This window comes from Glandiceps talaboti, chromosome 16 (genome assembly GCF_964340395.1).
Source record: "Glandiceps talaboti chromosome 16, keGlaTala1.1, whole genome shotgun sequence".
NCBI classification, from domain to species: domain Eukaryota; kingdom Metazoa; phylum Hemichordata; class Enteropneusta; family Spengelidae; genus Glandiceps; species Glandiceps talaboti.
In genome coordinates, this window is record NC_135564.1 from 12,839,689 (window position 1) to 12,854,700 (window position 15,012).

At 36.2% G+C, this 15,012-nt stretch overlaps 1 protein-coding gene across 1 annotated transcript; it reads left to right on the forward strand.

Annotated features, from left to right (window-relative positions):
• Positions 1-1,759: 1,759 nt before the first annotated feature.
• On the forward strand, positions 1,760-14,735 carry LOC144447524 (E3 ubiquitin-protein ligase znrf2-like). The gene is made up of 5 exons (XM_078137570.1): positions 1,760-2,266; positions 10,097-10,192; positions 10,767-10,872; positions 13,669-13,731; positions 14,126-14,735. The coding sequence occupies exons 1-4, from the start codon at positions 1,912-1,914 to the stop codon at positions 13,724-13,726; spliced, it is 615 nt and encodes a 204-aa protein (XP_077993696.1). The 5' UTR covers positions 1,760-1,911; the 3' UTR covers positions 13,727-13,731; positions 14,126-14,735.
• Positions 14,736-15,012: the final 277 nt, after the last annotated feature.

Sequence of the window (15,012 nt, forward strand, 5' to 3'; positions counted from 1 at the left end):
TCGGAAGACAAGACTACAAATGATTGAAACGGAGATTACATGTAAGACTATTGGAAATATAATACTCACTTTATTTCTGAACATCTGATAGTTTCTAACTGTGGTGAAAATAGAGACATTTGAAATAAAAGATTGGTATAACAATTAATTGAAAAGGTTGTTGTCCACAAGGTGTAAAGTAACGGATGCTGTCACACAAAAATGACAATAAACGGTTGTTGTTTACAAAATACTATAGTGTGTAAACAAACGAATGGTGTAAATCGTAACGATATCGTATAGGGACTAGACTATTCACTTTCATTAGAGACCACGTTGCCATCCAGACTATGATCTGAACATCTCAGTGATAGTTTCCAATGGTCGTGAAAAAAGGAACAATGGGTGGGGAAAAAATATTGTTACATGTAAGCGGTTAACGTTTGTCATAGCAAGTTTACTGTACTGACATCGTCGTAAACCACAGCCTCTTTTACGGCACTGTCCAAGCCCAGGGGGTTATCGTCTTAAACCACAGCCTCTTTTACGGCACCGTCCAAGCCCAGGGGGTTATTTCGCATTGTCACGGAAGAAATAAACAGTTCTGGTTTGATAGAATGTTTACTCTCTGTGACTTCCATTGCTGTCGTCTTCTCGTGATGAAGTGTCAATAAACGGTTGTTGTCTACAAAGTGTTCGTGTAAACAAACGGATATGCGGATGTTTTGTCGTGCAGAAATTGTCAAGTCAAGGAAGTACATTTCCTATTATAAATTTCACACTTGAGTGACGTTGATTTTCACAAGGTCACTACATCCTGGATGGTGGAGTGTTTGCTCTGCATGTTTCTACGTGTTGTGATTGTGACGATGCTCCCTGGGGTGATGCTTTGTTTTCCTGGTGAGAGTGCGTGCGTACCAGCTCAGACCAGAATAGTGGTCTGAGGTACCAGTCACCTTTATACATTCACCTGTTCTAGTACTGTAAATCTGTCCACGTGACAAACTGAGTCAATATAAAATTGGTTCAAGTGGATTTACAACTGTTGTTACTGTTAATTGACCATAAAAGTCACATAAATAGGATTTCCAATGTATTTGGTTCCTTTCTACTTCTACTTCTACCATAGTGTCGGTGCAGAAACATGAAAACTGGTTTGGGCTCGAACGACTCCCAGGGAATAACTTTGTTTTATAAAAATTTCACAGAAAATTCTTCCGGCACTCAATAACTTCCAACAAAAGGTTCCCTAATTTTAATGATTCAAGGTTTTACGATTTAAGAGCTGGAGGAATATATTTGATACAGCAGTGCTTACCTATTCCTCTAGATAAAAGAGCTGACTCGTGACCTGGGTGCAATTCATTCAGGTAAACGACGGTCATTTAAAGTTGTGTAACTTTAAAAAAGAAACAAACAAACACTTTTTTAACATAACTTTATACTAACTATAATAGGGGATGTACGAAACTGAAATCACTCAGTGATTTTTTGACCGTAAATTCCAGTTTTCACTTATATATTGCTTCGTGTTAAACGGATACATATCCCGGATACATACATTACTTTTACGTGTATACATAGATGTTAAAGTACGTCTCTGAAGGTGAGAAATGTAACAATGTAAAATAAAGGCCCATTGCTTTCCAATATTTGACCAATGCCGCCAATCGATCGATCAGCGCACTGTACTCAGGTGCCTAATTATGCGTATTAGGTGTTTTGATTGGTCGCTAGTGGACTACGTCACAGTATATTTTGGTCACAACAGACATGATAAACCAAGATGGCGACTACGTGTGATTGCGTTACTACTTCACTGTTATTTTCACCGTAGTTTTGGATAACTCCTCTTGCACATTACATATATTTGGGTGAATTTCGATCTCAAGGTAGTTTTTCTACAAGGAGCCACGTTTGATTACAAGAGCAATGGGTGCGAAAGCTAGCACAGGTAACCACCGGAATAGCTTCTCAGCCAGTGGTGGCACAAGCAGTGGCATTGGAGGTTCAGCTGGGTCGGCATCTGGAGGACTTACGTTCGGACACGGACATCCTCACCCACATCACCATGTTTTTGGTGGGAACTCTTCAAATCACCGGGAACGGGCAAGATCTTTAGGAAGCTTTCAAAATGGCTTCGGACAGCAAAGGATGAACATAGCTGGCAATGGCAGTTTTAGCCCAGACTCTGACAGCAGTTCTCCAGACGATGGTTCTAATCATATGTTTTCGTTACAACCTCAGTCATTACCAGCACATCTACTTTCACCGTCGTTATTGACTGGTAAATTAATTTGTTTACTATTATTTAACGTTTTTTGGGGCAACAATAGCAACCATCATGCAGTCGTTGATGTCATTTGATTTCCATTTAAATGCAATAACAACATATGATGACATAGCGGTCGATTCATCTCGGTCGATCAACATGCCCATGTTTCATTGTGTATAGTGTAAGTTACATAATCGCACAATATTCCATAGATCATGTAGATTCACCTGTGTGAGCACGTGACGTAAGTATAGCTCACACAACAGAAGTGTCTTTGTTGAACCACGTGATTGTCACATGCACGCGTCAAAAAAACAAAAACAAAAAAAGTTGAAGGAGGTGAAACAAAGTTCACATACATTCATGTGTGGTGAACTGAAAGCCAATCCCATGTATGTATGTGTGTGTCTATTGATAGACCCTCCACCAATGGGGGTCTATGGTCTATTGCAAGGAAAGGTCACAATGTGATAATCTTAGAACTCAAGACTTCATGGAAAGTAAGGTCAGTAATATAAAGTTGCAAGTATTTACACTCGTTCAAGGTTATGCCAGTTCAGCAATCAAGTTTATGTCAACATATGGTCTATTTATGTAAGATTGGCATTGCTCATATATCACCTTGTGTTTTTAATATGTACCTCTCAGCAAAGGGTCAGTGTTTTGACACTTTCACACATCACATAATTCTTTTGGCAAGTACAAAACAGCAGATTGATTGTACAACCAGTCTATATCAAGCCAGAAAATTGGAGTCAAACAGTTTGGAAAAATATATAAATGGGCGACTCAGAAAACTGCATTCTCAAAAAATATCACAGAAAAGTTTGAAAATTGGCAACTATGGGGTCCAAAGTTGTATCGGCATTCAAAGAGGAGTCAAACCTTTAAATAATGCTTTAAAAACATAAAGAGTCAAAAGTCAACATGAGTCGAAGGGGAGGGGGGTGTACGAGCCCCCCTGCACCGGCCTCTACAGATTTACAGTTTCAAGTAAGCTAGTGGGTCAGGGTATGGTTAGGAATGACAGTGGGAAAAGTTAAGTTGGGTAGCTAGACTTTTAACATTAATCTGTTATGTGTATTTACTATAGCCATACTCTCAGTCTGTTCTATACATTCCCCGGCCCCTTTCTTGTTATAAAACATCCTTGATAAATGAGACAGGGGAATTGTTAGTTTTCTAAACACAAGACGTCAAAGCTGGTCTTTGTATCGTATTAACAGGGCATGTCAAAAAGTACAAAACGCAATACTTTCACCAGTTAATCTTTTGTTATGGGCACACCAATGATACGTTTGTTCTGTATTGGTACTAGAATCTTATACCAGAGTTGAGTCTGTTTACATTGCAATCTGTGATTTTACTTTGGCTGTCTCACTAACCTCTTGTGTTACTAGCCACATCAAACAATAACGTTGTTCGAAAATCATACACTCAAACTGATTGATGTGATAGAATGCACTCAAACTGATTGGTCACAATGGAGAGTGATAACATATGTCAGCCTTATTGACAATATTCCAATGAAGTAAATATGTAAATATGTGCCTTCATTGAGATGAGCATTTACAAGTAGTGAATATTATGTCAATATCTACAGACAGGCATGCTGATAACTGCCATTGTGGACATGGCTAAATTAATTGTTTGCTGTTACTAACATTACATTTATAAGTGGTTAGTGAGACAGGAAGTAAAGATACAGTTTGTGATGTAAACAGGCTAATACCAGAGATAATGGTATATTACATATCTTAACTATACAACTGACAAAAAATGACATAGATGCAAGTATACGTGTAAGCATTCCAAGATCTAGGAGAAAATTATTTCTGCAAAGGAGAAGTCCATGACTTCTGAGTTCAATGAATATGCACCAGTGATAATGAATTACTGTACTAAATTTGCATATAGAAGCTTTGCTCATGATATAATTAACATAACTAAATACTAAATTGTGCCTAGATTGTGCACTAGATCATTCTCATAAGCAGTGGTATAATCAGACACTTGCTTGAGATAGATAGCATGGTGTGATGTGTCATTGCCTTGTCACAGTAGGACAGACTGTATGTGTACATATGATGTAAGACAAAATTATAGATGGCGTTAAATTAAATTTTGTGCAAAGATTGCCCATGACGCATGGACCAATTGATTGAGGATTTTTGGAGAAATCTAATTCTGGTGCTGGATTTCTAATATCCAGCACCAGAATTGGATTTCCCCAAAAAATCCGCAATAAGTGTGAAGAATTTAGAGAAGACATTGAGTTCCAATCTTCGAGGGAAGCCTTCTTTGTTGTGTGTGTGTAGTAACTGGCTTATTAGTATTTTGAGAACTGCTAAGTGTTGGCAGCGGTATACACACAATTGAGCCCCCCCCCCCCCCCCCCCCCCAGTTTATTAATGGTATTAAGCTATGCAGCATAATCCTCATAACAAGGTAAAGCCATGGGAAATCAACAGAAGGGAGAATGCTGTTGTGCAAATACATCTCTATTGTCATGGAAATGTAGCCATATTGTATGTAATGCAGGGGTCTCTTAAACCATCATGAAAATAATAGAAATGCATAATTATTTTCATGATGGTCTAGAAGACCCCTGCAGTTAACATGTCATGACAAAAAAAATGCAAAAAAAAGTCCAAGCATTCCATGTATTGTACCTTGACATGTCTATAGGTTGGACTAATTTCTGGTAATTAGACAGAGACTAGAATAATATAACTTGGTAAATTTGATTCTATAGATTGGTGTGACAGGAAAGGTTAAAAGAAAAACCTGTATACATTCTAGATAGCTGACAAGATTAAGTGAGAGACAGACATATCTTTAAGTGTAATAAAATGTAAGTAGAGAACCAGAATAACACAAATAAAATGTAGTTAAATATAAGTAAAGAACCAGAATAATACAAACAAAATGTAAGTAAAGAACCAGAATAATACAAATAAAATGTAAGTAAAGAACCAGAATAACACAATAAAATGTAAGTAAAGAACCAGAATAATACAAATAAAATGTAAGTAAAGAACCAGAATAACACAAATAAAATGTAAGTAAAGTACCAGAATAACACAAATAAAATGTAAGTAATGAACCAGAATAACACAAATAAAATGTAAGTAAAGAACCAGAATAACACAAATAAAATGTAATGAAGTACCAGAATAACACAAATAAAATGTAAGTAAAGAACCAGAATAACACAAATAAAATGTAAGTAAAGTACCAGAATAACACAAATAAAATGTAAGTAATGAACCAGAATAACACAAATAAAATGTAAGTAGAGTACCAGAATAATACAAATAAAATGTAAGTAAAGAACCAGAATAACACAAATAAAATGGTAATTAGGCTAAATGGAATAACACCCTAGATAGATATACATGTATGTCTAGCAATGACACTTAAACTGTCTGCACTTATAGAAGGGATCTTTCCAAAATTATCATTCTGGTCATTAAAGGGGCATAAGCTGTGTTTATACTTTTTGGATGGTAATGTTTTCTGCATATTAAAAGGTACCTGTGTTCTATTTAGTCATTACTTGCTATCGACAGAATTCAAACCTGGTTTTAAGGCATACTTAATACATTAACAATTTGATGATATGATTTAGTACATGATATGCACTCAAGGAAATACCTATTATGCTATCATTATCAACTGTGCTAACAACATCAGCAAATTGATACATGTCGACATTAGACTAATCAGTGGACTGTGATACTGTATCAATATGGTGCTAGCTGAGTTTAAATTATAATGTGTTTTATTCAGATGAAAGTACTTACATAAAACCTCAATTAAAGCTACAATCGTTGCAAATAGAACATTTTTTGAAACTGTTTTGTTAGAAATAATGATTTATTTTAATATTGTTCACCATGAGATGTATTGAATCCCATGTAGGCAAGATACATAATATGGTGCAATATATCAAATCAAAGTTAATTTTGGGTCCATACCCAAAAAATCAGCCCCCAATGAATCACAATTTCTACTTATTGCTTATAGATAAAATAGACCTGGAATTGATGTGTACAGTGTCTAATTATTGGTATTTTAAAGAATTTTCAGTAAATGTATTTTTGGTTGTCAGATCGGAAAAATGATTTTCAGTCACAGCTAGTGCAGGTTTAAAATAATGTTTTATGTCAAATATATGTCAACGATAAAGTCAATCTGATTAAAATGTGATGTGGTGAAAGTGTCTAGATGTCTTTATTTTCTATTACACTGGGTCAGATGTGGGAAGGTGGCAGTCACCTGGAACAAAACAAACGACACAACACAATTGAAATAGAGGTAAATAAAGACATCTAGCCGCTTTCAACACATCAGATTTTAATCAGATTGTGGTATGTGAATAGATGATTGTGATCCATATACATAACATAGGAAAGAATTCAAGATATTGTCAGTGCACAAGCCCAGGACAATGAATGTTGTCCATCAGTACTGAATCACTATCATTACATATATGTACGGTGATACTATGAACATACATAGACTTAAACATAAATGAATAGTAATTAGCCTCTGATTGTGTACTAGATGGTTTATACTAAGAATATAGTTAAAACCATGTGTCATGCAGATAAAAAAAGATATCATCTTTAGTCAGAACTGTGGTATGAAATGATACATGTTTGTATATTTGGCTAGTTAGTTTTCATTTATATCTACAGTAAGAATTATACTATCAAGGAATTTACAGCGCATAAGCTGGGAACAATGAATAATTGCCAATTGAATTTGCATACAGTGGTCCTATTTATGAATAAATTAGAAATATTAAGTGGCCTCAATTTGTACACAAGGTGCACAGTCTGAAGCATGTCCTTGACCTCCCTAGTCTCAGATACCCAGACCCCAGGGGGCGCTATTATGAGACCACCTGAACGAGAGTCTGGGAACACATAATCCGAAATCCTCTGTGCCTGATCTCTCTCTCTCTTAGAGCAATGTATTCTGGGGAATATTTTGTATCCAACATTGCTTGCTGAACAATTCTGGTTCCTTCACACCAGGTTTGTATGTCTCAAGCGACTGATACATCTTAATTACAAAGAACAGGCCTCACAAGCCAATTTTCTATGACTTGGAAGTTGGAATAGGTGTGGTGCCCGGCTTGTGGTGCCATGACTTGAGATTACCCTTACTCAGACTCTCGTCTTGGTGGTCATGTAGTAGGGCCCCCACAGCAATGAGAGTCTGGGTAACTGAGATTATGACTTCTTCCTCTGACTTCCTTCTGTATTATATTAACTTTTGCCACGATAACGTAACCTCTTGTTTGTTCATTTCAAATGGTTAAACCTCAGCCCATGACACACAAAAGAAGTACAGTTACTCAGAGAGGAAACTAAAAGTATTCACAAGACACAATGGAAGAAAAGATTGAGTTGTCGTTTTCCTTTAACAAAATCACCACAGCGTTTCAACGATTTAAATACAAACAAGTGTTATATTCACGATAGTATAATGCAACATTGTTCACATCCCATTGTGTTACCAGCCAACAACCCCCTAACCATATCTAAATTTGAAATCAACAATAGAACCAAGGTCACTACTGTCATTACTGTAAAGATAATGAGGGGATTCTATGATGGGAAGTAACTCTATGTTACATCAGGTCATATGTGTAGTAGAATGAGATATACTGAGAAAACAAAAATTAAGAATCCTTCCAAAATATAAATTTGGAAGAGCAATCGATCTACCTGACCATGCAAGGCTCGTCTGTTATGGTTGCCTCCACTACAAGACTTTTCTTTGTTCAATGTTGCTGCCACATTTTGTCTTTCCCTTCAAGATGTAAATAAACTGTTTGATGATGAGGGGTCCAATCCCTAACCTGAAGCTATAGCTAATTTGGATTAATTCTCTGAAGGTGATTATCAGGGAGGGGTAAGGGGGAGGGTTGTTTGGTTTACCTCTGGCTTCAGCTTAAACATTTGGATTACCTTTGTGATGTTGGTTATAAAGGGGGGGGGGGCAGTTTTTCATACCTTTTGCTTCAACATGTAGATACACATTTTGATGGTATTAGTAGGGGGGAGGGGGTGACTTGTGAAGTTGTCCCATCAATACTTTGTGAGAAGTGAAAGCAACAGCTATTCAGTAGATGTTTTACTATAATTTGGAATGTATAGTATATCAGAAGCTTGTCCATAGTCAGTGAGAGTTGGTTCTCTAACAAGATACACTCATGGCCCAGTGTAGTCAATGAGGGTTGTTCCCTAACACCCATGGCCCAGTAGTCAGTGAAGGTTGGTTCCCTAACACTCTTGGCCCAGTAGTCAGTGAAGGTTGGTTCCCTAACACTCTTGGCCCAGTAGTCAGTGAGGGTTGGTTCCCTAACACTCATGGCCCAGTAGTCACTGGGGGTTGGTTCCCTAACACTCTTGGCCCAGTAGTCAGTGAAGGTTGTTCCCTAACACTCATGGCCCAGTAGTCAATGAGGGTTGTTCCCTAACACCCATGGCCCAGTAGTCAGTGAAGGTTGGTTCCCTAACACTCTTGGCCCAGTAGTCAGTGTGAGTGTTGGTTCCCTAACATTCATGGCCCAGTAGTCAGTGTGAGTGTTGGTTCCCTAACACCCAATAAAGTATTTATTAGGCTTCAATTCACTTCAATCAGGTCAACAACCCAGGTACAAAGACAGTAACTAACAATACAGACATACAAAACAACACAAAATATCTAGGGTATATTCCAAGGTCTGTCTTTTTACCCATAACAATATGTTGTTAGCAGACACCTATTGTATATGTACAGTAGTTGTTCTATGTATATGAATTATTGAATAGCTGTAGACATTTCAATTTGTAACACACAATGCAATTCAATATACATGTAGTATATTACTGTTTGTATTTCACTTTTATTGGTAATGTTAACAATATAAATCCACATGGTTTCTTAATTTCTACATATAAGTCATAAAACAGAATAGTGATTAATAATGAAATAGCTATAGAAGAAAAGCTATGCATACATGCATATAAAATATTAAATTGTGTTTATCCAAGCATTAAAGTGGACTGTAAAATTTATTATCAGGAGTGTCCTTATCATCTCTCTCCTTATATGGGAAGGGATGAGCAGATTGGCCACATTGGCTGATTTTCAGTCTAAACATTGAGATACTTTAGTGTCAAATTTGGGTGGGTGGGGTGGGGAGGGGTATGTGTGTCATTCGAACCTTGAAATGAAACTTACAAACAGTTAACTGTAATGAAAACTGTGATTAGTCATACGTAGCCTCTGATAAGTCTGTTCCACATCATCTAATGTGTAGATGTTTTTTGACTCCTTGTCCTAACTTTGAAATAGAACATATCCAATCTATACAAGTTTACCTGCTTTTCCCTTCCCATCACACATTATATGTATGTTAACAACTCTCGTTACCATCTATACAAGTTTACCTGCTTTTCCCTCTCATCACACATTATGTATATTAACAACTCTCTTTACCATAGAATTTTACCACCTAAACATTTGGTATAAATTAATGATCATTTGATTTCTTAGTCAGAACCAAGGTTTTCATTTCTTATGCAACACTTGTATTACTATACATTGAAGGTATGCTTAATAAGTTGATTTTGTTCTATTTTGGACCCTGTAGTTTGATGGAAAATGATATCACAGGTACTGAGAATGATTTCAATTCCTATGCTACACTAAGGTGCACTTGACAATAAGTTGAATATCTTGTTCTATTTTGACCCTCTAGCTTGAAGGAAAATACTGTCACAGGTACCAAGAATTTTCTGCTTTCAAATTTGTTAAAATTATTGTATTATTAACTTTCAGGTATAAAGTGTCCGGTCTGTTCAAAGTTTGTTCCTCCTGATGATATTGAATGCCATCTTGTTATTTGTTTAACCAAACCAAGAATTAGTTATAATGGTAAGTCAGAATTATGGGATCAAATAGTAAGTACAGCCGCTACAGCTTGAGCATGCAGTTTTGATGAGATGAGGTATCAAGCTATACTGGCTACATGGACATCCTTCCTGGGAACAGTTATTGTAAAAGTTAAAGCACATTGAAATAAGGAAAAAAAACATTCGAAGTTACAAGTATACAAGGTTACATGTAGCTGTAACAAGTGTGAGCATGCAGTTTTGATGAGATGAAATATCAAGTGAGACTGGCTACATGGACATCCTTCCTCGGAACAGTTATTGTAAAAGTTAGAGCACATTGAAACAAGGAAAAAAACCATTTGAAGTATACAAGGTTTCGTGTAGCTGTATCATTGTGAGCATGCAGTTTTGATGAGATAAGATATCAAGTGAAACTGGCTACATAGACATCTTTCCTGGGAAGTTATTGTAAAAGTTAGAGCACATTAAAATAATGAGAAAAAATCCCACTACGTATAATAGGACACTGCAGTGCTGTAGAGAATCCTACATATGTTTAAATACAAGAGGATTTAGCAAATGATAACTAAAGTGTAATTCCTGTATTTTTACAGAGGATGTTTTAACTAGTGAATCAGGGGAATGTGTCATATGCCTTGATGACTTGGAACAAGGAGATACCATAGCACGTTTACCTTGCCTATGTATTTACCACAAAAGGTGAGTTGAGTCGTCCCAACAGAAACCCTCACTGTGATGACAGATGCATAAAAATATACATGTAACACATTTACCTTGCCCATGTATTTGCCACGAAAGGTGACGAGAAGTTTTGACAGAAACCTACACTGTGATGACAAGTGTGTAACAGTGAAGTAGAGTACATGTATATAATTTTAAGAAATCACCCGCCAGTTGACAGTATGTAGTGGAGACTTGTCAGAAATGTCTACTCTGACAAATTGGCAGAACAGAGTACAATATTTCTCAGAAACCCCCAATGTACATTGCATTTACTAGTTTATAGCATGGAGTACAATTTCTTAGAAACCGTTACTCTGATCACAAGTTTAGAGCATAGAGTTTAGATTTCTACTTACACAAATCCATAGTACATAGTAAGAACTGCTCTCTGAAGTATTCATGAAAGTGACTGGGTTATCCTAAAAGGTCAATTCAAGACATGATCAGTCATTTTAAATATCTGTTAAAAATCAGGTCAGTGTTGTCCATGTATAGTCATTTCAATAAATCGCTGACTCGATGTTTTGTCATTGTTTTCACCTGTGAGTATTAATGTATCTACTTCTATCTGCATGAAGTTGCATAAAACGCAAAGTTACACCATGCAGTTAGCAATTTCACTTCATGACTAGCATACAATTAGCCTGAGAGGGAGCTGTTCAAGACACTTGTTGAAATCATACGTCCAATGCTTATTGGAATAATAATCTTATTAGAATCATTTGTTGTTTTGGGGACATCTTACTGGTGTGAAGGTCAGCTCATTTCCGTTCTGACATGATTTGACAAGGTCAAAAACACCACCTGATAAAATGTAAACAAGGCTCAGAATGTAAATATTGTAATCCAGCACTTATTTGTTATGGTGTACTTCAGAATAAGGTCATGTCCTTGGCATAATTAGTTACTGATTGTCAAACACAGGTACCACAGATGAAATATGTCCAGTATTTTATACCAAAGGATCTCAAACTAGTACTCTATACCCATTGTTGAAATAAATATATTTTCAGTATTTTATACCAAGGGATCTCAAACTAGTACCTTAGTGCCATTGTTGAAATAAATATATTTTCAGTATTTTATACCAAGGGATCTCAAACTAGTACCCTAGACCCATTGTTGAAATAAATATATTTTCAATGTTTTATACCAAGGGATCCCATGTGAAACTTATATACCCAGAGCCTGCTGTTGAGATAAATATATTTCCACTGTTTTATAGCAAGAGATCCCACCCATGTCAAACTTGTATCCAGACCTTTTATGTTAGTTGATAAATTTGCAGTGTGTACATGCTAGGACCTTGGAATTGGATTAAAGATCTTTGTTGCCATTATTGGGGTTTCAATCAGCTCATAGACTGTTCGCCTTACTTAGCTGAATTTGATCAGTGATGAATGTCATTCGACTACCCAGTGATCCCTTGCCAAAGTTTGTTGCCATTGGGGTTTCAATCAGCTCATAGACTGATAGCCATAGATATATTGTTGTGGATGAATGTTTTTCTGTCATTTGAATACCAAGACTTCTAAGAGTGATCTACAGAATTTCCTTAAGTTTAACCATTGATTTATGGATTGCTGTCTCAGGGAAAGAAAAATGTACAGCTGTCATAATTTAGAGGCGAGAAAAAAATGAATTATTGCTATACACTGGTCCCAATCAAGTACTTCCCATAACAACTGTCGTGGCCAGTAGACATGGTGACACAGTTTAGCTGCATTATGCATACATGGCTTTATGTAGCTTGCTCTTATGCTTACACCCATCTACCTATCCCATGTTTCAAATTTGTACCAAGTAAGGGTCAATCACACAATTGTCACACAAGCTCAGTAAACGAACTTTGTTTGTTTAGGGGGAGGGGGCTGGTGTCAATGCAATTGCTGAACTTCATTTTTGCACTTCTAATCAAATTTCGAAACTCTTTTATGCATTCAATGATAACAGGTTCTCTATTTACTACTGAGATGTTGATAAGTTGATAATTACTTCTCATGTGATATACAGTGCTGGGTTTCTGGTGTTTCTGGTAGTGTTTACCGTCATGACATTGCATAGATCATAGAGGTGTGACGGCTACAATTTTCATCATGGTTTACATCATATATAAACATGTTGCACTAGTGAACATTCATGTAGGGGGAGAGGGAGGGGGTTTTCTCCCGAACAAACAAAATTCATTTATTGAGCTTGTGCAACATTGTGCGATGGTCCCTAAAGTCATCATAAAATATACAGCATTGATAAATAATTTTGAAGTACATTGTTACCATAAGAATTGAATAGGATTAATCTTTTGTTCTGGACCAACTTTTTCTGTAGCTCTGCAAGACAACTTTATTTTTAAACATAAATTTTGTTTCTCATCTGGGCCTGTATACAATTGCTGTGTGCATCATTATCAAAATATAACTGCATTACTGCTTTACCAAAAAGCTTTTCAAAATAAACTTTAATTCCATGAGAACAGGTTTCGTGCAAATCTGTGATTATACCGTAAACATAGGGTGGTAAAGGGTTAAATGTACATTGCCTTGGCAACATTGTCATGACAACTATGGCAAGACAGAAAGATATGGAATATACCGTCACTGTGACAGGTTGCAGTCAAAAGCTCTCTTCTTATCAAATCATGTTCTGTGTATTGGTTACATTTCTAATTCTTATACTATAGTGTGACTTCTATATCCTACAATCAGTCAGACACATATGGTACTCGTAGTGTATTAGTAATTTGACAAATGATGTTATTTTATCTTTTGACAGTTGTATTGATTCTTGGTTTGAAGTCAACAGATCATGTCCTGAACACCCAAATGATTAACTGTGGTAAGTGTAAATTATAAATCATGATTAACTGTGGTAACTGTAAGTTATAAATCTCTGAATGTGGCATAGTGAGAGGGTTTGTCTGCAGCCAAAACTTGTAGCACTAACATCATACTGTTCTGCTGCTATCTGCTGACTCTCTTCTGAATGTGGCATAGTGAGGGGGTTTGTCTATAGCCAAGACTTGTAGCACTAACATCATACTGTTCTGGTGCTTTCTGCTGACTCTCTTCTGACTCTTTTCCTACGTAATAAAAATCTTTTCTTCATTAAAATTTCACCGACACTTCAATCTCACGCAAGAGACCTTCTTCAGGGATCTAAGAAACATTATGACTTTTGTGATGTCCCAAAACTGACTCATTCTATTGTTTATTTTCATTATATATTATAGGTTTGGAGTACCAATACGATATTGTGCCTATTCAAGTGGTGGAGTGGTTGTCATGTGTGTATCAAAACCATCCCAATAATACAGTGTGATCAGAATATGATAAAAAAAAATAAACTAAGACGCTAAGGCTGGGACACACTGCTGATTTTTATGCCAGGGTTTAGACAAATATTGAAATATGTAGCTGTACAGTATATTAGCAGGACACAATGTACTAGCTACACGTTGATATTGCTCTTACAGAATACACTGATCAAAAGATACTTTAAAAAGTCAACAAATTTTACGCAGAGTCTATACTGTCTGTAGTTTTTGATATTTAATGATGAAACTTTGAAGACCCTACATCAATGTTTTATTTTGTATTGGACGTCTGATCTAAGCTGTAGATTGGAAAAAATAATCATGAAACGTAATATGTATTATATAATCATCGCCCTCTGATTTGATTGGCTGACAAACATGCTGCCAAAAAGTGACCTATATAGTAATATGCCATGCCAGTCTGGTTGATTTTAATTTTGGAGAACGTAATTGTTTTGGTGTTTCTTTCTTTTGTAATCACTGTTCTGCCAACCGTATATGTACATGTAGGTTAACATTGTAATTAAAGTCATTGTATAAATATTCAGTTTAATTTGTAGCTTGTCCATTGTTTATTGTGAGTAGATAATGTGAGTAGATGTAATACAGCTGACATCAGACTGCTGACTGACTGACAAACGAATTAACGAACGAATGAATGAATGAGTGAATGAACAAAGGGAACCTGTTACAAACAGGGAAAGTAAACAACTCAGTTGGATCAATAACACTTGGCTCAGCATGTTGGAACAGCAGAGACTTGTATTACACACCATGGTTTAATAAGAATAGTTTTATGGTCT